General features: G+C 38.8%; 1 protein-coding gene across 2 annotated transcripts; it reads right to left on the reverse strand.

Annotated features, from left to right (window-relative positions):
- Nucleotides 1-24,157, reverse strand: LOC127636695 (MAM domain-containing protein 2-like). Of its 2 annotated transcripts, XM_052117369.1 has the most exons (14): nucleotides 24,034-24,157; nucleotides 23,640-23,759; nucleotides 16,721-16,971; nucleotides 16,080-16,164; nucleotides 14,213-14,350; nucleotides 13,746-14,002; nucleotides 8,785-8,878; nucleotides 6,072-6,218; nucleotides 5,543-5,805; nucleotides 4,766-4,862; nucleotides 4,014-4,169; nucleotides 3,625-3,878; nucleotides 2,745-2,829; nucleotides 1-842 (listed from the first exon to the last, which is right to left on the reverse strand). In XM_052117369.1, the coding sequence occupies exons 1-14, from the start codon at nucleotides 24,062-24,064 to the stop codon at nucleotides 781-783; spliced, it is 2,040 nt and encodes a 679-aa protein (XP_051973329.1). In that variant the 5' UTR covers nucleotides 24,065-24,157; the 3' UTR covers nucleotides 1-780. The 2 variants fall into 2 exon arrangements, with proteins under 2 accessions (XP_051973329.1, XP_051973337.1); XM_052117377.1 differs by lacking the exons at nucleotides 1-842; nucleotides 2,745-2,829 and having other exon boundaries at nucleotides 3,686-3,878; nucleotides 4,018-4,169.
- Between the last annotated feature and the right edge of the window lie 472 nt (nucleotides 24,158-24,629).

Raw genomic sequence — 24,629 nt, forward strand, 5'->3', positions numbered from 1 at the left:
CATATACAAAGGTTGCGCTCCTAACTCATAACACACTAATTCCACCAGATGGCAATACATTACATGAAGATGGATGAAAAAAAAAAAGAAAACTGTAGTAACTTCCAACAAAGGTGATGTATTTGCCTAAGTCCAGACGGAATGAAAATTCACAATACATTAGATACAGTAACATATATCATTGTAAATGCAATGAATGAAAAATAAAAAATGTTTCAGGCACGTCCAGCTGGGAGGAGGCCTCGGGGTAGACCCAGGATTAGGTGGAGAGATTACATCTCCACACTGGCCTGGGAACGCCTTGGGGTCCCCCAGTCAGAGCTGGTTAATGTGGCTCGGGATAGGGAAGTTTGGGGCCCCCTGCTGGAGCGGCTGCCCCCGCGACTCGACTTCGGATAAGCGGTTGAAGATGGATGGATGGATTTCTAGAAGCCCTGAGAGCTTTTATATGGGATTGTTTAATAAAAAAACAAAAACATGACAAAGGTTTTTAAATTATAAACAAATTTTGTTTAATAAATGTAACACTGTGAGTGAGAATGTATACAACTGGACACTTGCCAGTGTTAAAAGAAACAAGAAAATGTTCACATCAGCAAAAAGTTAACAATACATTTATGCTACCCAGCAGCATGCTGCTAAGCAATGTCAACCCATTACAGAAAATAAAAGTAATTTCTGATATTCCCTAAACAAAGTGCACAAAAATAAAAACTGACTCAATGCCTGTCCTCAGTGACATGCAAATTAAAACAAACTCCAAGCACTCCGAGGCCTTGCTCAGTACTCAATCTCATTAAAATTCTCAGAGAAGCCTGAGTATGGGATGCTGTCTCCAGGATCTATTGAAAGAGAGAGAGAGAGAGAGTTAAAAGGAATATATATATAACAAATACAAAGTGCTGGGTAGTAGTTATCAAATTACAAATAGATTATAGTTACTTTTTATGGATAACTTGATTATATTAGTCAGGTAACTGCAGTAAACTGTTTAAAACTTATTTTAAATAATTACAATTTTTCATTCTAAAACAGCCTACAGCTGACACGTTTTTTTATTTCTTCAACTATGGTCGCAATTTCCATCACTACCAACATAGTTCAATGATTTGATGTTTCCACTGAGATGAGATGCTAAAAAAAATTAGTTTGAAAAGTTTGCATTTGATAGAAATAAATATAATAATATATAGCTGCAAGCAGCAATTAACGGGGTTCAAGCCTTTAAGAACCTTTAAGTACATATGTAACAGATATTAAGTATTAATTAGACAGTCTGTTTGCAAATAAAACAATTATAAAGTGCCCCAATTTTCAGAAACACCAGGTTAGGTAGCACAGAGATATGGTGTTTGTTTAAATTTCTGAGTGTTATAGCGCCACCAAGAGCCAGAGGTACCCAATGTTTTTCATGTGTCCTTAGATTGACCTTCTACATGTGTTGTAAATGTGGTGATGATCTCTCATTCCATTCAAGAGTTTTAACTATTTAAGAAAATGTGGCCAACCCCACTTTGTAAGTTTTGGCACACTGTTGCAACGGTGCATTCAAAGTTAAAACTTTGTTTGATAATTATTGAGATTGGGACTCCAGAGAACCTGGCTGCAAACACACTGCTTGCAAAATGTAAAGTCGATCGGATCAACGGTTCCATAGTTAGAGCCATATTTAGATTTTTAATTATTATAGCACCACCAAGAGGCAGAGATACGCAATATTTGGTTTCCACAGAAATGTGTACCAAATTTGGTGTTAAAATCTCATTCCATTCAAGAGTTATAACCGTTTTAGTAAAAGTGGCCATGCCCCTTACATACGTTTTGGCATACCTTTGCGATGATAATTTGAAAGTTTGTGAAACTAGTACTGAGTTAAGGATCTGAATACTTATGTCAATGTGATATTTAATTTTTTCTTTTTAATAAATTGGCAAAGTTTACAAAGTTTTGCAAAATCAGTTTTTTGCTTTGTCAATATGGGGTATGGAGTGTAGATGTAAAAGTTGTAGTGTAAATGTATCATCTGTGATTATATTGTGGCTAGATTAAAACATGGCTAGATGAGCAGTTCACCAATAACTAGGTGGAACACCCACTAGCAACTTCACAGTATAGAGACTAGTGACTTAAAGCGATAAAGTCGTTGCATGTATGAACAGGCTTTAATAATACCAGCCAATCCTACTAATCTGCATGTGACATCAAATCAACAAAAATACTGAATACATTTTTTGTCATGTTATATGTAATCAGTACCAGATTACAATTCATAAGTAATCTACCCAGCACTGCAAATGCATTATTCTATGTTTTACAGGGTCCCGTAATACTGCAACCTCTGTGATCCAACAGAAAGAATCAGGTATTTCCAATTACATTATGTAATCCCTTCCACAGATCTGTTGTATGGGAAATGCGGTTAAAAAAACAACTGCTTCCCCCTCTTTCTTTAACTGCACTGCAGCAGTGCAGCCAAGTGACCTCATACAGGATGCTGCATTACATCAAATAAAAGAAGCCACTGTATGACACAAATGAGACCTTTGAAAATGAGGTGATGCATGAGCTACTGACACTTCCCATCATTTTATGTATTTAAATTGATATGCAGACTTCAGCACAGAAGAAGTCATTTGTATAGCCATTCATTTTAATTCCCATTTATGTAAGAGTAAAACAGGAAACTATATTTGAGCAAAACTGAATTGGTGTTTTGGTACCAAATAGTTTTTTTTTTCACTCACCTTTGCAAGGTCCCTTTTTAAACTCAATATCATCAATAGAAATGTCACTCCTTATTGAAGATCCTCTGATGGCTTCAAATATAATCTGCAAACAATTAGGGAGACATTAAAGGAACAGTTTACCCAAAAATGAAAATTATCTCATCATTTATTCCCCCTCATGCCATCACTGATGTGAATGACTTTCTTTCATCTGCTGAACACAAAGATTTTTAGAAGAATTTCTATTTTCTGTTGGTCCATACAATGCAAGTGAATGGGTGCCAAAATTATGAAGCTCCAAAATCCACATAAGGGCAACTAGAAAGCCCTCAAGATGACACATTTGTAAAATCAATGTCTTCTTAAACAGTATGATAGGTGTGGGTGAGGAGAAAGTAACAGAATCTTCAGTTTCACTATTCCCATTCCTTCTTCTCCAGTGTTTGGTGATTCACAGTCTTAATGCATATTACCCCCTACTGGGCAGAGAGGATAATTTATGATTATTGAATATTGATCTGTTTCTCACCCACAGCTATCATATCATGTCAGAACACATAGATTTAAATTCCTTTGTGAGGACCTAAAGTATTTAAAATAGTATTTAAAATATCTTAATTTGTGTTCTGCAGAAAAAAAGTCATGGGTTGGCATGAGGGATAATTTTCATGTTTGGGTGACATTTCCCTTTAAATATTTCAGAGAATTTAATATGCAAAACAAATACCAAGAAACAAAATTGTTCAAACGTGATACTTTGATACTCCATCAGTTGCCTGGCATGAAAGTACCTTCTTCTCAGTGATCAAACTGCCTTTTAAAGTTTTGATAAATTGCTTTGATAAGGTCATTACCAAAAACAATTTTCAACAAGAAAGGGAGTATGCGTGTCTCTAACCCAGTGCCTTGTGAAACACTCATAATCCACCGTTGCCTTCATCCAGGACATGCTTTGTTCCCCTTGTCTTGTCCAAAGCAACCTCTCTCTATCCCCCTTATGTAGCAGCACACTCAGAGTCCCTGTGCCCGAGCCATACATGTGGTAGAAGAAGATCAGACACTGAGGTCCGGTTGAACCCCTGAGTTCAGTGGACATCAGCTGGGCAGACTGACTTGGTAACATGTGGGACGCCTCAATGTACATGAAGTAACCTTGAAGTCAGAGCAGGACAAGACTTAGTGTGTACTGTCTGGTAAAGTCAACAAAGATTATAAAGCATTTCACAAATGTTTTTATGTTAAATTGCAATATCTCTGCATTTGCACGGAAGAAGAGAGTTGACTCACCTACCCCTAAGGTGTGGTCCCCTTTGGGTCCTGTGTAGGAGGTGGGTGTCTGTCCCCTAATCTGTAACCAATGTCCCTTCTTATTTTTCTTTTTCTGGGTGTAGCCACAGTCACCGGTTTCAAAGTTACAATGTCCAGGAGGTGGCTTCAATGGTCCTAAACAGTACACAAATCTATGATAAATGCATAGATCAATCCTATGCATTATAAAATAGAGCAGCAGTTATAAAACTGTTTTAAAGTTATTAGACTATACTCTATTTTCATGACTGTAATCATAAGTGAAAGGGTTAAATTCTTGTCTATTTCTGTCCACCACAGCCGGCACTGCCCATTTAATTTCTACGTTTTTGAGGGCAGATGTTCTCCATTACCATGGAATATATATCTATAAACAGCATATTTAAGAACCTTAGACAAGGGCCTTGCCCATTCTCTAAACCACATTATTTAAAACATGTTCAAAACACAGACAAGTAACTTCTGCTAAGCAACCTCGAAGTAATAAAGCTTACCCTTTAATAGAACAAATGAGAAATGAGACCTTAAATCTTCCATGAATCACAGGTTTCCAGTGGATAAAAGCAAGAAACCTGGGTCAAACGCCATGTTATCATAGGACAATTCTAAATATAGTGCCAAATATAGGGTAACATTTAAGTATGCAAAGAGCAATGAGTTGTTCTATCAAAATGTTCAAAAAACAGAAAATGTTTTCCTACAATTCTTTTACTCTAGAAAGAAGGACATACCTGTAGTGACCTGACAGTCTCCAAGGGTCACTGAGATGTCGTCAAGAGATACAAGTCCACAGTCCCAGAAGTTTCTGCAGATGCTGACAAATGCTATCTTAAAGGGAATTCAATAAAAAAAAGTAAGAACACAAATAATAAGACAAGTAAATTAAGAAAATAACTTATTATTTTCTATCAAAATTATTTGAAAGAAGACACAAATAATCTATAACCAAAGTCATTTGTCTTTAGAACATTTGTAAAATTCAATTTAAAACACAAAACCTTTTATTTTACTGTGGTATTTCTTTGACATTTTGAGAAATTTCACAAATGGGAAAGCTATTTATGGGGTTTTTATGTGCTATGCCAGTAGCCAGACACTGAATTATTCTCACTTAAAATAAGAATCCTTGAGATTAGTTCAATAATTCTATTTAAGTCATTTTAAATTCATTTAAGGGGTGACCCAAAGTGCAGTTAAAGATTTGTGGCTGCTTATAATTTAGAAATGATAAGAAAATACATTATTAAAACAAAAAAGCATTAAAACTCTATTTGTACTTATCATCCTGCACAGTGTCCTTCCATCACCTCCAATCTGAAGAACACTTAAACCTTCATGTTATTTATCATCAGACCGATTTATTATATACTGTACAGTATATCATTTTTTTACTCCACTCAATACTAAAATAAGTAAAAGCAGCCATAAACAGAATGCAGCCTTAATCTATAAGAGCTAAAGATCTCTCATTTATTGACCAACAATTCATCCATCCATTTTAGACTTACCTTGGTAGACATTGGCTTCTGGTAGGTGACTTCCACCTCTGTCCAAACATCTTTAGAATTTTCAGACACAGTCCAGATTTTTTGACCAACATTGTTTTCATCATAGACGTACAGTGCCAAAGCATTATCTATTTTCATGAAGCCATGCAGGGCATAGTAGAACCTGAGGCAGTATTTGTGGTTCCCTGGTAGGTAGGGTCCAAAAAGGCGACCCACATACCCTGGGCGAGAGCTAAAATGAGTATTGGCCAGTAGAAAAGACCCTGTGGATGTAAAGGACAGTTTACAGATGTTAGAGAGATCACTTTCATTGCATTTACTTCTCCATTTAGACAAGATCATTCAGTCTTAGTTCAAAAATAAATCTTTGAGTACACCATAGAAAATGTTATAACTTCTTAACCATTACAAACCATATCACTTCATTGTGTAAGGATTAAGATCCAATTTGATCAAGCTATTAAAAATGTTTTAGGTCACACTCCACAAATTTGGAGGAATAAGGGAAAGAATAGTCTCATTTCCGCACCCGTGCCTGTGGTGTGATCTCCGATGCGGTAAACATTTGGTTTCACAGAGACCCTGTTCCACACTGTGCCTCCAATCTGTTCCTGATAATACTGACACAGTCCATCTTCAAAGTCACAGTTTGCAACAGAAGGATCAAAAGCTGGCTCTGAAATATGAGTCACATGAAACAAACTCACCAACTGAACATCCGCCACTTAGATAGACATTTGTAAACTGGGGCCAGATTCACCCAAAAAATCTTTGTTTTTGAAGAATTTTATATTTTGTGTGTTTAATGTTATTTTTATTTTCAACTTTCAAACCATGTCAATGTTATCACAAAATTCAAACAATAAATGCTGTTTTGAAGCTTCTTAATGTGGTGACCAATCATGCTAGTCAATTCAAACTGATGTGTTGCATTGCACTCTCTCTCCGTGATCTTTATAGTCCATAGAAACATTATCATTAGAAAGCAGAGAATGCCCTTATAATTGCATAAAACTATGACTGTTAAAGTTGTTAACCAACATCTCGCACTTAGGAATACTCTTATGAACTTCTTATAATTTCCTCTAAGAACTTTTATTTTTCTTAAAGGTGCAATATGTAAAATTTTTCATGTGCCAATGTGTTAAGTTGCTTGTAACGCAACTTAAAAAATGAACCCTTCCCGGACTTCCTAGGTTGCCTATTAAAGCCTGTAGACTGATTTTTATGGGAAACCGACCCTGAATTGGCGTTCTTCTTATTGGACAGGAAAGCTTACATAACTGCAAAGCATGTGAAATATAGTGCCATAAGGATTGATCTGTGTAATTTTAGCTCATTTGGTCTTGCCTGCACAGTAACTGTCATAAACAATGATAATCTGTAATTATTCAGCAAGGTAAACTACAATAACACATGAAATGAATGCTAGACAATGTTCAAGATAATGCAAAAAGACCCATTCGCTAGTGTAACGTAACTTGGTCATACAGAATTTATACAATCTATTATTATAAAACAATAGTGCATCGATATATCAAAATGACAGTTGTGATGGAAGCATATCAATACTGAATTGTGTCAACATATTTATAATGTACAGTCTATTTTATAAACAGATACTGTCATTATCCACCAAATTTATCTATCGATATTGATAAAGCTGGCTAGCTAGCTAACGCCAACATAGGCTATCGTATAAATGCAGTCAATGTATCATGCAAGAAAAGTGATTACTTCAAGCTACAGTCTCTCATATTCAGACCTGTATCCACACTGTGTTTTAGCCCTGTTCCAGCACTGGAGATTATATAATATAATAAACAGTCTCAAAGTTTTTAGCAAAACAATCATAACTTTGTTATTTTAATTATGCTACCTCATCTGTCAGCATGATGCCGGTGAATCACGTTGTCTCTTTGTACGTTATATAATTGTTTTGGATGCTCGATCGCTCGTGTCCCTATGGAGTGTGCCTGAGCACGAGCAACAGGTAGCTGGCTGCAGTTAACTTAACGGCCACAGGTGTTATTAATAACAAGGGTTTCTGAATCTTACATACTGACATTTAACAGGTTACACCAGTGGCCGGGAACCTTTTTTCACTAAGGAGCCAATTATACAATTTTTGGTTGATGCATTTTTTTTTCCGAAAGAGCCATACCAAAAACGAATAATTTAAAATTTTCTAAAACAAAGTTTTTAAATTAAATAAAATGTTTATATTGCACATAGACTACTCAAAAACGTATTTTGCAATTGTTCATGAAAAATGTAACTACCCTTTTGGGCTGGGCGATATGTAAAAAATATTTTATTAATAATTTGCATTTAAAATATCACAATATCCCATTTTATGGTCAACCCACAAGGTCGGTGAATATTTTTGCTTTATTGATTTTGCTTTAAAAAAATAAAAAAAATAATTGAAACACAAAAACCTTAAACAAAAGACATTTCTAGTAATTTTTTTGACTAACAGCATTTCTTGTAATTTGTCACTCAGAGACGTCTTACAGGTCACCTGCCTGTTGCGGGTAGATGAGCAAAATAACTTGGGCATGAAAAATATATATGGACAAGGAGCTTGCAAACTAGAGCTCACATTTTGCTTCTAAAAAATAAGATCAGCTAACAGCTAAGATCAATAGTTATTGGGAAATGAGGAAGCACTATAATTGCTCTCGTGAACAGCGGAGCTCACTGCGCACACATATCAAATCAGATGCGCATCGGTGGCTTTACTTTCGTCTGTTCTTTAAAATATAATCATGTTTCGTCAAACGCTCGTCTTTGTGTCTAATTTCTTGTAATATATCACTACAAGAAGTCTTACAGGTCACCTTCCACAGTGGCTGTGCAAAATACTCCACATGAAAAATCTGCATTGGACAGGTGTTCATTTCAAACCTTGTTCACCAGAAGTAGGCTGTATGACAAATTCGGAAGAAAGGAAATCACAACAGTGTCATTGATCTCAAGATTAGCAATTGCATCCACACTTTCTGCTGGAACAGTATCTCTTGAAAAATTTAAACAATCATTTGTGGATCAAAGTGGATCACGGGATTTTTAGCGAGCCATAGGTTCCTGACCCCGTTACACTGAGCCTTGAAGTAAGGCCATAAAAACTTGCTAGTGGTTTAGAACTCTGCACACAGACAGCTGTGTTGTGATGCTTGGGATTAAGCTCAGTTGCATAAGGCATATTATTGCTTATTATGAAACAGCACTGTACTGACCTGTCTCTGTGTGGCAGAACTCTGAGGAAAAAGAGATGTCATCTAGAGCAACATAGCCACCATGAGCACTGTTGAATGCCACCTCAAACACCACCTAGAAAACTAAATAGAATTAAAGCTGCAAGAAGCGATGAACGGGCCCTCACACCCTGGTGCAAGTTGGGGCTGCTGTGCCAGGGGATTGTCACTCCAATTTCTTTTAGCAATTTTTAGCACTTAAATGTTGTTAAGAGTGTATCACAGTGTAAAACATTTTCTGTTGCCAGTAGGTGGCGCTATGACTATAACTAAATATTGTTAAATAGAAGTGTTCAGGCCGGAACTGTTATAAAACATGTGAAGTTTGGAGCAGATTTTAGAGAAAAATCACAATGGATGACTTCCTGTTAAGTTTAGGGCATGGGTCCAAGATACTTTTTTGCAGGTATTGGCATGTTACACATGTGTACCGATTTTCGTATGTGTAGGTGAAACACAGCGTAAAGAGCACATCATTGAAAGTTTGTGGGTAGCACTATTGAGCCAATTTGCTACACCTAATTCTGAAACACATATCAGATGTACATTTTCACCACTTCTGATGAGTGTGCAAAGTTTCAAGAGTTTTTGAGTATGTTTAGAACCTCAAAAATGCAATTAATTTGGGAAAAAATAATAAACTCCTAGAAGATCAATAGTGTCCTCGCACCTAGGTGCTCGGGCCAAAACAATCTAAATTAGATGCATGAATTGACCAACACTAAGAGAACAGAACAGTGGGTCGGAGGGTTTATAATTGCATTAGAAGCAGACAGTGAACTCATCTGTAGGAGAGGATCTCCAGACTCCACTCACACACCCCCACTCTCATTTACATTGTCTGCCAGAGTTGGCAACTCACACTCAAACATGGCAGCCACAGCACTAGTTCTTGACTTTGTTTATATTATTCCTACAGATGATAAACAAACACTCCTTTGTCCTCAAAAAAGGAGATTATGTATGGTCTGAAATAGACTATACTTTGAACTACATTTGGAAATCTCTTAACATCCTCAGTTCAGAATCAGAGCAGTTATGATAACATTTATATAGTTGTGCCAAGCTGTTTAAGTTTTTAGAGGAATTTTTATTTAATTTCATCAAAGCTGATGATCCATTGTTTGTAGTCTTTGATTTCCTCATTGAAAATTCTGCTGTATCTAAATGGTTTTTGAGCATAATTCAGAATTAATTGCATTCCCCTGTTTAAGAGGCAGTCACACTACACTTTGCGCTCCATTCACTTCCATTCAAATGCATCCAAAATGTACAATATAACAAAGATTTTTTAATGCAAGTAGAACATGTTTATTTAATATACTGTATATATATACCATACGCTACCGGTCAAAAGTTTAGGGTCACTTACTTATTCTTTATTTAAATGTTTTTTCCTGTCACATTTTAGAATAATATTAAAGTCATCAAAACTATGTAATAACAATAAATCAAAACTGTGTTATATTTTAGCATCTTCAAAGTAGTCACACTTTGCCTAGAATATGCAGACATGTACTCTTGACATTTTCTCAACCAACTTCTTGAGGTATCACCCTGGGATGCTTTTTAAACAGTATTGAAGGAGTTCCCCTGTTGTGTCAAATGTAGTGACACAAGGGGTCTTTCTTGAGAACCTCATTTACCTCTGATCTTGAGAAAAGGCCATTGAGAAATAGAGCAGACAGAATTTGCATGTCCCGCCCAGACATACGGGTATAAAGGGAAGCGAGCGTGCCTCTGTCAGTAAGATTTCTTTCTTCAGAGAGGTTGTGCAGCAGCAAGCTGAAGTACACTACTGTTCCACTCACCTCTGTAGGCAGAGCACTGCTGTTGGATCTATGACGCGTTACCAGCGGCTTTCTCCTTCTCTGCACGCTGTGCAGTCCACACTCCTGGGTGCTTCGACAGTGCTTCTGTCTGAAAGAGTGCATACTTCTAGAAGAGTATTTTCCCCTCTATAGAGTTTGTTTTCACTCACAAAAGAGCAATACACAGCAGGTGTCGAACGTCATTTTCAGGATGCGTCTTTTTAAAGATCCCTTTCCGCCTCTGTGTAGTTCCTGGATGTGGTTGATATCTCTCCAAAACTGATGGTCATAGACGCAGAGTTTGTGGATGGTCCATGTACTCACTGTGAGAACATGTCCATGGCAGTTTTGTCTTCGTGGCTTTCATTTCTCAAGGTGAATTGCCCCGCTATGGGAAGTGGGCATCCGCATACTCAACTACCTCGATGACTCGCTCATTCTAGCTCAATCTCGAGAGTTACTATGCGCCCACAGGGACCAGGTTCTCAGGCACCTCAGCCATCTAGGGCTTCAGGTCAATTGGGAAAAGAGCAAGCTCGCCGGTTTGCTTTTGAGGCTATGACAGCATGCCTCACGAACGAGTGCACGCATTCGGTGCTCAGGTGCCTCGCTCTCTTCGAGCCCGGCACAACGGTTCCTCTAAAACAGTTCCAGAGGCTCCTGGGGCAAATGGCATCCTCTGCCACGGTTGCTTCGCTCAGGTTGATGCATATGAGATCGCTTCAGCACTGGCTTCAGACTCCAGTCCTGAGATGGGCATGGCGCCACGGCACATATCAAGTGTTAATCACCCCTCCCTGCCATCAGACTTTCAACCCTTGAGTCCCCCTACAGCAGCTGTACAGATGTGTCGTGGTCACCACAGATGTCTCTCAACGGGGTTGGGGCACCATGTGCAACGGGCACACAGCCGCTGGCTCCTGGATAGAGCCCCGGCTGCGTTGGCACATCAACTGCTTAGATTTGCTGGGCTGCATTCCTTGCCCTGCGGAGGTTTCTCCCGCTGATCCAGGGCAAGCGTGTCTTGATCCGTTCAGACAGCACTGCGACGGTAGCATACATAAATCATCAAGGTGGCGTGAGCTCCCGTCAATAGTCACAACTCGACCGCCATCTCCTCCTTTGGAGTCGGCAGCGACTCAGGTCCCGCCACTCATATCCCGGGCAACCTCAACACGACAGCGGACATGCTGTCACGACAGGTCTCGCCCAGCGGAGAGTGGAGGCCTAACCCCCAAGTGGTCCAGCTGATTTGGGGCTGGTTCGGCATGGCACAGGTAGATCTCTTTGCCTCCCAAGAAAATTCCCACTGCCTGCTCTGGTACTCCCTGATAGAGGGCCCTCTCGGGACAGACACGCTGGTACACAGTTGGCCCCGGGGCTGCGCAAGTACACATTTCCCCCAATGAGCCTTCTTGCACTGGTGCTGTGCAAGATCAGGAAGGACGAGGAACAAGTCACCTTACTGGCTCCTTACTGGCCCATTCAGAATTGGATGGATCTCACGCTCCTCGCGACAGCACCTCCCTGGCAAATTCCCCTGAGGAAGGACCTTCTTTCCCAGGGAAGGGGCACCCTCTGGCATCCATGCCCAGACCTCTGGAATCTCCACGTCTGGCCCCTGGATGGGATGTGGAAGATCTGAGAGACCTACCACCTGCGGTCGTAGACACGATTAACCAACCCAGAGCTCCTTCTACCAGGAAGCTTTATGCCCTAAAGTGGCGCTTATTCGCAAATTGGTGTTCCTGTGCTGTGCTGATTTAGCGCTTAGGGACTTTTTAGACACTTTAGGTGTGACCAGCTGTGAATATGTGTGCAACACGTCAATGAAATTGACCAGAATTTATAGCCTATGCTGGTGACATCATTGGATGCACCTGTAGCAGGGCTATAAATAGATGTGTCACAGGTGCACTGTTAGATCTTTTGTCTTCAGATCACTCTGTGTGTGTTGTGCTTCATGAGCCTGTCAGAAACTGTCTACTTTCCACTCTTAGGAGTTAGATTTTGTTAGGCAGTGCGCCGAAACCTTTCTCTATTTAAAAAAAAAAAAAAAAAGAAAATGACTGAAAGACAGAGCAAGCAATGTGTGTTCCCTTGTTTACTCTCTATGGCTGAGAGGGACACACACCAGTTTTGTTTTGTATGTTTGGGGGAAGAGCATGTTGCTCTTGCGTTGGGGCCGGGCGGGTGCGAGCATTGCAATCTGTTCTCAGTCAAAATGCTTCGCACTCGTCTTGCTTACTTCCGAGAGTCAGCGCCCACACTTCCATCGTGGGGCTCTCGTATGGATCTGGCTGAGGAGCGAGAGACGGGTCCGTCCCTATCGCTCGCTCTTTCTCCAGATCCAGCTGGTCCTTCCTGTGATCCTGAAGCACGCTCCGGCGCCTCTTCGTTTCATGAGGGAGACCATGAATCTCTTGAGTCTGCAGACTTTGAGTTACCCACCTCCGAGCATTCCGGGCATGATAATAAATCATCTGAGGAATTACTCGAGGTGATTACTCATGCAGTGGCCACGCTTCAATTAGACTGGCCATGCAAACAAGAGACCCCAAAAGCTCCAAGTTGGAGGACAGATTTCTGTCTGGTGGCCAAGGGAAGGGAACGCCTCATCAGTCCCATCCTTTCTTTGATGACCTCCATGACGAGCTTGCTCATTCATGGAGGAAACCTTATACTTCCGACGAGGAGGCTTTCTCCATTGATTTCAGTTAATTAATCTGAAGGTAAATAATGTACATTTTTATAGACAACATTGTAAAACAGACAGAGACCGGCTGTGAGCAACTAGAGTCTGTTCTTTCTCAATTATAGAGTATCTCCAAGTGCTAAAGTGTGATGTACAGCCATGTTCTGATGCCTGTATACCAGTGCCTACTGTGGTAGGATTTACCATTTAAATAAAAATGAAGACATGCAAAAGCACAAAGGAAGCTTTCAGATATTTAATACATCATAAATATGGATTGTTTTTAGCAGCTTATGTTAACACCTGAACCTTCCAGTTGGAGCATTAAACCTTTCATAGTCATCCTGCTCTATGTATTAATATACTTCAGAATGTCTGATCAACTTTGGGACACATACAGGGGGACATTATTTTTATTTAAAAAAAAACTCACTGACCTCTAAGGAATGTGGTGCCTTAATATCCACTTGTACTAATTTCCAACTTGATGTTGCATACACATCAGGCCTCCATATCTCTTCATATTGGCCCAGCTGGTCCTTAGTGAAGACGGAGAAGAAATTTCCAATAGCTTGGTCCCTTTGATAGTAAAATGACAAGCATCCTGCCATTGGAGTGGTAGTCACTGGCGATACCAACTTGGCCACCTCCTGGAACCTTTTAGCATAAACTGAGTCCACATACATGTAATGACCTAGTTCAGAGTGGAAAAATAATACAAAGGATAGATTCACACAGCATATTCCTCGGGGTAGGAAAGTAAGCAACTTCCAAACTACGAGAATTTGGGGTTGGGAAGATGTTGACAAAAGCTATGGTCTAGTTGGAAAGCCTGGGTCAGCATGATACATTCCAGCTTTTGAGTTATTGTACATTATGATGCTGTTCTTTCAGCCTAAATTACCTCTCTCATTGTTCATAGTGTGGTCATCTGGAAGGTTTGACTGAGGGTCCCGGGCCAAGCTCCCTCCCACATACCAGTTCACATTGGGATTCCACTGATTACTATAGCCACACAAGTGGTGCTCCTCAAAGTTACATTCTGAAACAGACAGAGCATTAAAGGAATAGTCCACCCAAAAATGAAAATTCTATCATAATTTACTCTCACCCCTAATTTACTCGTTCCAAACCCATATGACTGCTTTCCTAAGCCGAAGACAAAACAAGACATTTTGATAAAGATCCCACTCCATCTTTTCAATATAATGGCAGTGTATAGTGTCTCATTTTAGAGCTAAAGGATTAGTTCACCCAAAAATGAAAAATCTCACATGATTTACTCACCCTCATGCCATCCCAGATATGTCTGATTTTCTTTCTTCTGCAGAACACAAATTAATATTTTTAGAAGAATATTTCAGCTCTGTATGTCCATACAACCCCGCGACCCTGTACACAGGATAAGCGGTTGACGATGGATGGATGGATGGATGGATGGATGTCCATACAATTTGAAGCTCCAAAATTCACATAAAGGGAGCATTAAAGTAATCCATACAACTCCAGTGGTTTAATCCATGTGTTCAGACATATTATGATATGTGTGGGTGAGGAACAGATCAATATTTAAGTCATTTTTATTATAAATTATCTCTACCCAGTAGGGGGCAATTTGCATTAAGACTGTGAATCACCAAAACAGAAGAAGAAGAATGGGAATGTGAAACTTTGAGATTGACTGAGCAGGGAGGATAATTTATTGTAAAAAAAAAAAAAAAAAATAAACATATATATATATATATTAATTTGTTTCTCTGGAGTACTTTTATGTTGCACTTATGTGTATTTTGGAGCTTAAAAATTTGGGCACCCATTCACTTGCATTGCATGGACCTACTGTATAGTGCTGAGAAATTCTTCTAAAAATCTTTGTTTATGTTCAGCAGATAAAGAAAGTCATACACATCTGGGATAGCATGAGGGTAAGTACATAGATCATTTTCATTTTTGGGTAAACTAATCCTTTAAAAATTTACCCAAAAGTTTAATCCATGTGATTAATGGTTAAAAACTTGTTAAGAAATAAATAGTAATTTTGAAACATACTGTATGTATAAAATCATGACCACGCATGAAGAGTTATATCAGTAATCTTAGAAAAGTTATTTTATTCCACATGGGGCAGGGGCACCTCATGAGGGCAGTCATATTAACATCACATGACCAGCCAAATACTACTAGATTAATCTCAGTAACTACACCATTTTTGGACACTTTCACGCATGGATTAAATTAATCCTGGTTTACTGGGCATAGTAATTTCTACAATGTCATTGGTAACTGAAAACTACTGTGTTTGACTGATGCACCTTCCAGGCCACTAAGTGTCAGTATATGAGTGTAAGCCAACGTAAGCCACTTTGACATACTTCAAAAAGTTACTGAGTACACCTTTAAAATCTTGACATCCACAATTTCTTATGCGAATACATGTGCCACTGTAAAACGAGCTCTTCTCATAGCACTCCTGAACGCACAATTGACATCAATGAACGGACCACGATATTCAACAAATCACCTCCTTTTGTCTTCTGCACATGAAAGAAAGTTGACATGAGGGTAAGCAAATTATGAAAGAATTTTCATTTTGGGGAGAACTATTGCTTAAAATATTCAAATCATTTCCTGAGTGGAAAGTTTATTTTCATCAGCATAACACTGCCTTCCTGCACAACTTTGTAGATTTTGTAATGCATCGGAGATGCTGTGCTCCATAATACGCATGACATTGTACCAGTTTAGAGTAAGTATAAAACTAGAGGACCTACCAATACAGTATCCAGGGACGATGTGTATTTCAAAAACCGCAATGCTGTTTCCTATTCCTCTGCTGGGTTTACCCTCAAATAGTAGCTGAATGTAAAATAAATAAACAAAGATGAATGAAATTGGGCTGTTGGCAGGGAATGGATTAATTCAACTAGTCAACATTACTTTAACATCTATTCAACTGACACGAATAATGTCTATTTGTCTAACTAAAACCTAGATGACAATCTTTATATCTATGACAGTCATTACACAAATGCTCCATGGCCTAACACATCAATATTCAGCATATATGAACAGGATGAGATGTGACACATTCTAAGCTTAGATTGAATATAACATTAGAACATTTACATCACACACCTCAGGTCATTTTTTTTTTCAAGTCATAGCACTTGTTAGTAAACAAAAAATTTCTATTCCTTTATTTACAATGGGCATGGATTACACTCAGTCTTATCTTCTCAAAAGTAATTCCCACAAAAAAGTGGGAGTATATTCCACTGTAGTATTTACAAAGGCTCTTTTCTTCAACTCCCCTCAAACCCTCTTTATGCTTGGAAAACTATGACTTGTCAGACAACATATACATATACACAACCCCTATGAATCCTGTCTCCGTGCCATGTCATGCAGATACCTGGTAAGCCCCAGACATATTGCGGAGGTCCACACTGGCAATATGCCAACTGTCTGAGGGTTTCTCCGCAGTCCATAAGGTGTAGTCAAAGTTCTCCCCCTCGGGTCGTAAGTGGAGTTGAAGCGAGCCCGAGCCAGTGATTTGATAGACTAACCGCACACAACTCCAGTCACGGATCTCCAACTCTGGGCTGACCAGAACATACTTTTCTTTGTCACCAACAGACAGGGAGTCTGCTGTGATGAAGCGACCTAAAGGAAGAGGAATCATTTTAGTTGCATGCATTAAAAAATATTTGGGGTCACCTACTGTTCATTTCTGCGTGTGTATGTTTTAACTGTTGATTTAATAAGTTTATGTCGAAAGGCAGAATAAAAAATAAAATAAAAAAATTGAGAAAGAAAATGTATGATTGTTTAAAACAATCAACTCAAGTGCTACAGACAAATCAATCAAGTAATCCATAAAAAACAGATATCTGGGTTACACAGGGCTAGCAGTAATGAACAGAAACAGCTTCACAGATAAAGTAAATTAAATGAATGGGTGGTCCCTGATGTTAAACTTTGTGTCAAAAACAGGTGTGATCCATATCAGCCTCACAAAAATGTAAAAAAAACCACTCCCTTAACATTCCCTTTATTGTCTCCATTTTAACGGAGAGACTGTTTAGAGAAAAGAAATAGACTATTTTCACATTTTAACAGATTAATTAAAAGTTTGAGAAGAAATATCAATTGTCAGAAATAAAGCAATCAAAGGTGTTGTGCATTCATCAAATTTTCACTTATTAATATGCATAAAACTTCCACATGATGTAAAAGTGTTTTGCCGCGGTTAGCTTTAGCATCTTCTTTGATACCTCCAGATGTTCCCATGGGGATTCATTCCAGGTGCCAGATGAGAGCTATGTCTCTACTTTTTTCTTTTCTCCTCATGCCTTCTTGCAAATACTCACTAATTTCCTACACTTTGGTTTGGCTCATTGTAGGATATTTCTTATGTATTTAGTCCATGAGCAAAATACAATCCACTTCTCAGGCCAAGACACACAGGAACATCTGAGCTTAAAAATGGTGTTTAAAATGGTGAAATCATGTCTCTTGTAAATATGATGAAATTCAGTTACCACAAAGCAGTGTTAACTACAACGCACATGATTGTTTTAGCATCGACAGAAGGTCACCAGACAGTTCACTTGAGCTTTCAAACCTAGCACAGGCACAACATATTTCATGCCCACAATAAAGGAGGAAAAAACTGATGTCATTGGCCTACATAGTTTATTAAAGCCACATACAAACATTTGCTGATTCAGTTAACAAGGTCTTCTGAACTTTTCAAGACAAAAAAACTGATAGCCCCAATGGACAGTGGGAATGATGCATTACATTTTCATTTTTCGTGAACTATTCCTTCAATGGCAAAATGGCAGAGGATTCTCTCTACAAACTTACAACCCCACTGCAGCAGCTGTTTTTCAGCTATTGCACATTGTGTGGTTTTAAGTAGCCCACTTCTATGCATCCATATAAGGGTTAAAACTCTATGGATGTCTGCTGTACTTCTCCAAATGCCTACAATGATTTCTACAGCTGTCTGAAAACGACTGGCTGGAGGCATACGATTAACAGATCAATTATCCAGGTCTCCAGACTCTTCCTCTCTCTCGTTCTTTTTCACTTTCACTCCGTCCATTTTTTTTTTTTTTGTTCCTTGGCTGGCTTTACATTCAATCAATAAATTAAAATAAACATTCTAAATAATACAAAGACAGGCAATCATCATCATCACAGACAGCCATAGGGACATTTTTATTATGTAACAAATATTTATATTTTGGAAAATCTGACCAAATTAATTAACAAATCATTTATCAGTAGTCTATTGCTCCCACTTTCCTAAAACTAAGAAGCCTGATTCTACTGTTTCCACCACAAAGACTGTGTTGTCTAGGAAACCAAACAGAGACACACATTTGAAGCCAAGTCTTTTATAGCTCTATTTATTGACATGTGGGCAAAAACTAGAACACACAATCCATGCCCAAAAGGTTGAGACAGGGGCGTCATCTTGCCAGTTACAACCATCCAATGTAAGTTCACAGGATTATACTTCATTCATTGCACTTCAATTCACAGTTATTCAAAAGAATCTCATCTATGTCCCCACAACAGCTGAGCCCAACAAATTGTTCACCAGATATATTATTTAAATTTTTTATGGCAGAGGCCATTAAGAAAAGTAAAGCAATGGCACCAAGGCTTATTTTTGGAACAGGTCACATTTAAGCCAAAACGGTTGTGGAAAATGCATTTATAATTATAAAAATTATAATACAATATTATACCTACCTCTTCATGTTTTTATAATATATAATTAAAATAATATAATTAAAATATTAAAACATATGGTCAATGCCATATTCTATGCACTGGAAAAAAGAATGTTAACCAAACAAATGTGCTTCATGGTAGCATCTTAACTGGTTTATTAATTCAAGACACAAATTTGACTTAACATCACTGAATAAACCTAAATACATTAGATTACTCCTCTCAGGGTCCTGTCACTCTGTCAGTCTGGGTTTTTGTCTGTCAGGACAGTGGCATCATCGTCTCATGTCTGTCTCGTATTTCGTTGTCTGTCTTTGTGTGAGCGCACGGTTTCGGTTGTATTTGGTTGCCATGAGCTCTTCGGTCTGTCTTGTTTCATGTCCGGAGCATTGTGTCTGGATCCTGATCATGTTGCATTGCAAACCCAGGTTGCGTGCTGTCTTCATGTTGTGCTGAGGTTTGGTCACTTCAGTCTAAGGTGTCGGGTGTGTGTGTGGCCGAACTCTCGGACAGGTGTCCTATCATGTTTTTGATGCATGTTGCGTGCATCGCGTGACGTTTGCCTCGCAATGTACGCTCAGGTTTCGTTTAGTGTTAGAATGTGTGGCATCGCTTTGTTTTGCGTTGTTACGCATTCTCTCGTCTTGTTTGTTGGTTGGCATGGGCGTATATTGCCTTATTGTCTTGGCGATGTGCGCTCATGCCATTCCAGTGTTTTGTTGTCTTGTGAGAGCACGTGGTTTTGTTTCTGTGTCTCTTTGTCTAACATCATACTCTGCCTCCTTGTTTGCCCATTATTGGTTTATTAGTCACACCTGCCCTGTCTTCTTAATCTTTTGATTTCTCTCCCTATTTTAGTTTTCTTGTGTTTGCTGTCCAGTGCCAGTTCGTCTTGTTTCCAGTTTTGTTTGTTTTACTTTGTCGGTCCTGCCAGTCAGTCGTGTTGCTCTTTCCCTGGTTCCTGTTTTCCAGTCAGGTCAGTCCTGTTCCCCATTTCCCCTGTCTAGCCTGGATTATTTACTTTGTGTTTTTCCCCTTCAGGTAGTTTATGTTGTTTTTCCCCCCTTGTGAGAGTTTGAGTTTTTTCCCTTTATTTTTTTGTAATCAGTAAATTCCTTTTTTGAACTCTGCTGTTGGGTCCTGCCTCTGCATCTGTGACAACACCAACAAAACTAATTTGGAGGGTTAAATTATGTAGAAATAACTCCTTAAGGTTACTTTTTACAGTGTCTGTGTTATCGTGTGATTTAATGTATTACACTCTTCAAAGATGTAACCATGAATAGGTATTTTTATATATTCTAACTATAGTTACAATTAACCTACTTATGAAAAGACTGTGGTTTACAATCCATCCATCCATCCATCATCAACCACTTATCCTGTGTACAGGGTCACAGGGGGCTGGAGCCTATCCCAGCTAACATTGGGCGAAAGGCAGGGGACACCCTGGACAGGTCACCAGTCCATCACAGGGCCACACATAGACAGACATACACTCACACTCACACTCCACCTCCACATCTAGGGCAATTTTTTTGGAGACACCAATTAACCTAGCCTGCATGTCTTTTGGAGGAAGCCGGAGTACCCGGAGAGAACCCACGCAGACACGGGGAGAACATGCAAACTCCACACAGAAAGGCCAGGGCAACCAGGGTTTGAACCCACGACCTTCTTGCTGTGAGGCGACAGTGCTAACCGCTGCACCACCGTGCCACCCTGTGGTAAGTGGCAAGTGTAAAATACCTAATTTCGAGGACCAAATGAATTGCAAGATACAAAATGCAGAATCTTATGATAAAATACAATTACACTAAAATTCATTTTGAGTGCAGAAATACAAAAGCCAGTTGCATTTTCTCCACGAAAATGTGAAGTCAGCGCTTCATTTCGTGCACAAAATTCTAAACCAAAAACTGTTCTCATGCACGAAATAGAGACAAGTTCCTTGAATTTACATTTTATTAAGTGGAAAACAGAAAACACAATGAACTCAGTATGCCACAAAATGCAATTTGTTGATGAAAGCGGTTGTCTGGATCTGGGTGGATGATTTCTGTACAATCAATTTCGTGATCAAGGCAACTCCTTTGTGGACGAAGGAATGCATTTTGTGAATGAATTCTTCAGCATGACACAAAATGCATTTCATTCACAAAGTGATTTTTGTAAAATAATTTTATTTTTTTTAAATCCAAGGAAGAAATGCATTTTGTGATCCCGACAACTCATATTGTAGATGTACTGAATAGACATGATGAATCATGAAATGGAATTTACAAAAATCATTTTCTGGACAAAATGCATTTCGTAACATACTGAATCTTAAACAGGAGTTTACAAAACTAAATTTGTAGATGACACTTTGTTATCCAAACAACCCCTTTCATGGACGAAATACATATCTTATTCACAAAATGAGCATTTTGTTGACAAAATGCATTTTGTTACATACTGGGTGCATTTTTTCCACAAAAGGCGAAGGACAAGTCTCAGTTGCCTCCACTTCTGAGACCGTCAATCCACACATCTTATCACGTAGCTCGTCATGCATTACACCGCAGAGACTTACAGCATGTGGAGGCTCATGCTACTCTCTGCGATTCGTGCTCAATTTACCACACGCACCATAGAGAGTACACTTGTTTTTTTTATTTCTTTTCAGACATGGTCTGTGATAACCCCATGTTTATGACATGTGTCATAGTAAAACCATGGTATTTGTTAAAGTACCTTGGAGTATCATGAGAGTATCATGAAATATGAACACAATCAATCATTCAGTACCATGGCATAAACCTGGTAACATGGTGCATGGTATGAATGTCCCCGTTCTGTGCACGTCAGTGACCCAGACCAATATACAGTCAGGGGCCAAAGATTTGTTGCTACAGCCCTGCTAATCTCCACAAAATTTAAGGAACTTTTCTCAGTTTTGTGCACAAAATCAGCTTTTGGTTGAGCGTATGTTTTGGTAAAGAGCAAACTTTACTTTTTCGTACAGGACAAAATGCAACTGGCTTTTGTCTATCTGTGCACAAAAAGCATTTAAGTGCAGTTGTATTTAGTCATGAAATGCATTTGTTTGACGTCATTAATTAGGTCCACAAAATTAGGCATGTTACACTAAGTACAGGCATCACTGAAAATTATGGAATGATATTCCGGACATTATTCAAAAGGAATTGCAAATTGTATTTGCAATTGCGTTTTCAATTTGTGGACGCATAAAATGTGACATAATCCAAACGCAATTGCAAATCGCGCATTACCGTTTGCATTTTCGTTTAAGCGAACGCACAGTGACTGCCAAATTTAAAATGGAAAAGCAAAGTCCGTTTGCAACTGTGTTTCCCATATCTTACGAAGTTTTGGCCCTGTCATATTTAAATAGCAATTTCAATTACCACGTCTGCTTTTTCACTTTCTCAGCGTCGCGTATGTAGCCAGCCAAAACTCAAATGGAATACTAATTCCCTTAGTATTTCCATTTCCGATGCCTTACACGGAAACCTGTCAATCAGGGTCAAGGGTGGGATTATGCTATGGGGCGTGTTTGTCTTGGGAAGTGACGTCACTCACAGTCGACGGTCAAGAGGTGATGCCCTGAACAGATGCCGGTTTATCAAATCAAATCACTTTATTGTCACACTACCATGTACACAAGTGCAACAGTAGGTGAAATTCTTGTGTGCAGTTCCGAGCAACATAGCAGTCATGACAGTGACGAGACATATACCAATTACAGTAAACAACATACTTACACAACACAATTTACAAATCAAATGTACACATACTTACACAACACAATAATTATATACAATGTACAGTAAACAATACACACTATATACAATACAATAAGTAGGAGTATATGAAACATATATATATATGAAGTAGTATATTGAGGAGAATATGTTGACAGTCCAGTGTGAGATTATAGATTAATAAAGTGCAGTGCTAATTATTGATCCTGATAGACTGTGAGTGACGTCACTTCCCAAGACAAACACGCCCCATAGCATAATCCCACCCTTAACCCTGATTGACAGGTTTCTGTGTAAGGCATCGGAAATGGAAATACTAAGGGAATTAGTTTTCCATTTGAGTTTTGGCTGGCTACATACGCGACGCTGAGAAAGTGAAAAAGCAGACGTGGTAATTGAAATTGCTATTTAAATATGACAGGGCCAAAACTCGTAAGATATGGGAAACACAGTTGCAAACGGACTTTTCTTTTCCATTTGAAATCTGGCAGTCACTGTGCGTTCGCTTAAACGAAAATGCAAACGGTAATGCGCGATTTGCAATTGCGTTTGGATTATGTCACATTTTATGCCTCCACAAATTTAAAACGCAATTGCAAATACAATTTGCAATTCCTTTTGAATAATGTCCGGAATATCATTCCATAGAAAATGTCATGCAACTCTTTTAAAACAAATTGTTTTCCAATAATAAACTCCTTTGCTGTCCAGGTTTTTGCAACCTGTTGCAATTAAAATTGTATGTCAAGGATGAATGCATTCATTCTCATCTGATCAAATAATAAACTCTACAGTAAGAAACCTAGTTTATAATACCTTCTTCGTTAATGGCCCAGGCAGCGTAAGCGGGATCAGACTTGTAGCCGCAGCCGTCCAGTTCAAAACTGCAGGATCCGCTCAAGAGCTGCGGCTGAGCTCTCATTACAAGTGCGGCAACTGGCGAGGGAATAAAATATCACACAGTGTTAAAAAAATTGAAAGGGGCACCTCAAGAATAAGTAACTCGCATGTAGAGTGGTCTCTGCGCTGACACTAAGGTGAATAAAAGTTGTCTATTCCGCACCGACGGATAAAGTCCACGTTGATGAAACGGCATTAAATTCATCTTGCACAAAAGTATAGAAGTTTGCAAAGAACCGATTTTCAAGCCAGATATTCAGATCAATCGAGCGCTTACATATCAAGAACTTAAGGAAAAGTGATGACTTACCCAGAAAAGTAGATAGGTGAAGCAAACTCATGGCAGAAGTTGCAGATGGATGCTGAGTGGAAGAGTAAATGTCCACTAACGCAGATTGCGTACGGTACGACGTTACTGTTACTTTTACTTGAACTCTCCATGCTTCGACTTTGGCTAAGCTGAACAGGCTGTGGGAGGGGGGAGTGGTAGGCTGTTGAGTTTTCTATTTCAGAGCAGGCAATCATTTCAGTAGCCTAACTATTTTTTTAGTGAGGAGATCATTGATTAAGTGGTGTTTAAAAATGAAGTGGCTCTTGCAATGAATGATTACCAATTGGATAAAACCATTGCAGTTTTTAGCTACTCTCAGTAAAATAATGTCTGTTTTATGGCATGGATTTTTAATGCTTGGATGTGGTGTCTTCAATGTAACAGTAGACCTACAGACAGTACTATACATACATACTGTAAATATGAAAATATTCTCATGGCACCATGTGGTGTTCTTTAGATGCCACACTTGCTTAACCTTCTGTAGAACCTTCTAGGTACTCTTTAAATTAGTCTTAAATGCATTGCTTATGTAGGGGAACTTCAATATTTATATTAGTGCCTTGAAACCTTTC

Source organism: Xyrauchen texanus, chromosome 4 (genome assembly GCF_025860055.1).
Source record: "Xyrauchen texanus isolate HMW12.3.18 chromosome 4, RBS_HiC_50CHRs, whole genome shotgun sequence".
Taxonomy (NCBI): domain Eukaryota; kingdom Metazoa; phylum Chordata; class Actinopteri; order Cypriniformes; family Catostomidae; genus Xyrauchen; species Xyrauchen texanus.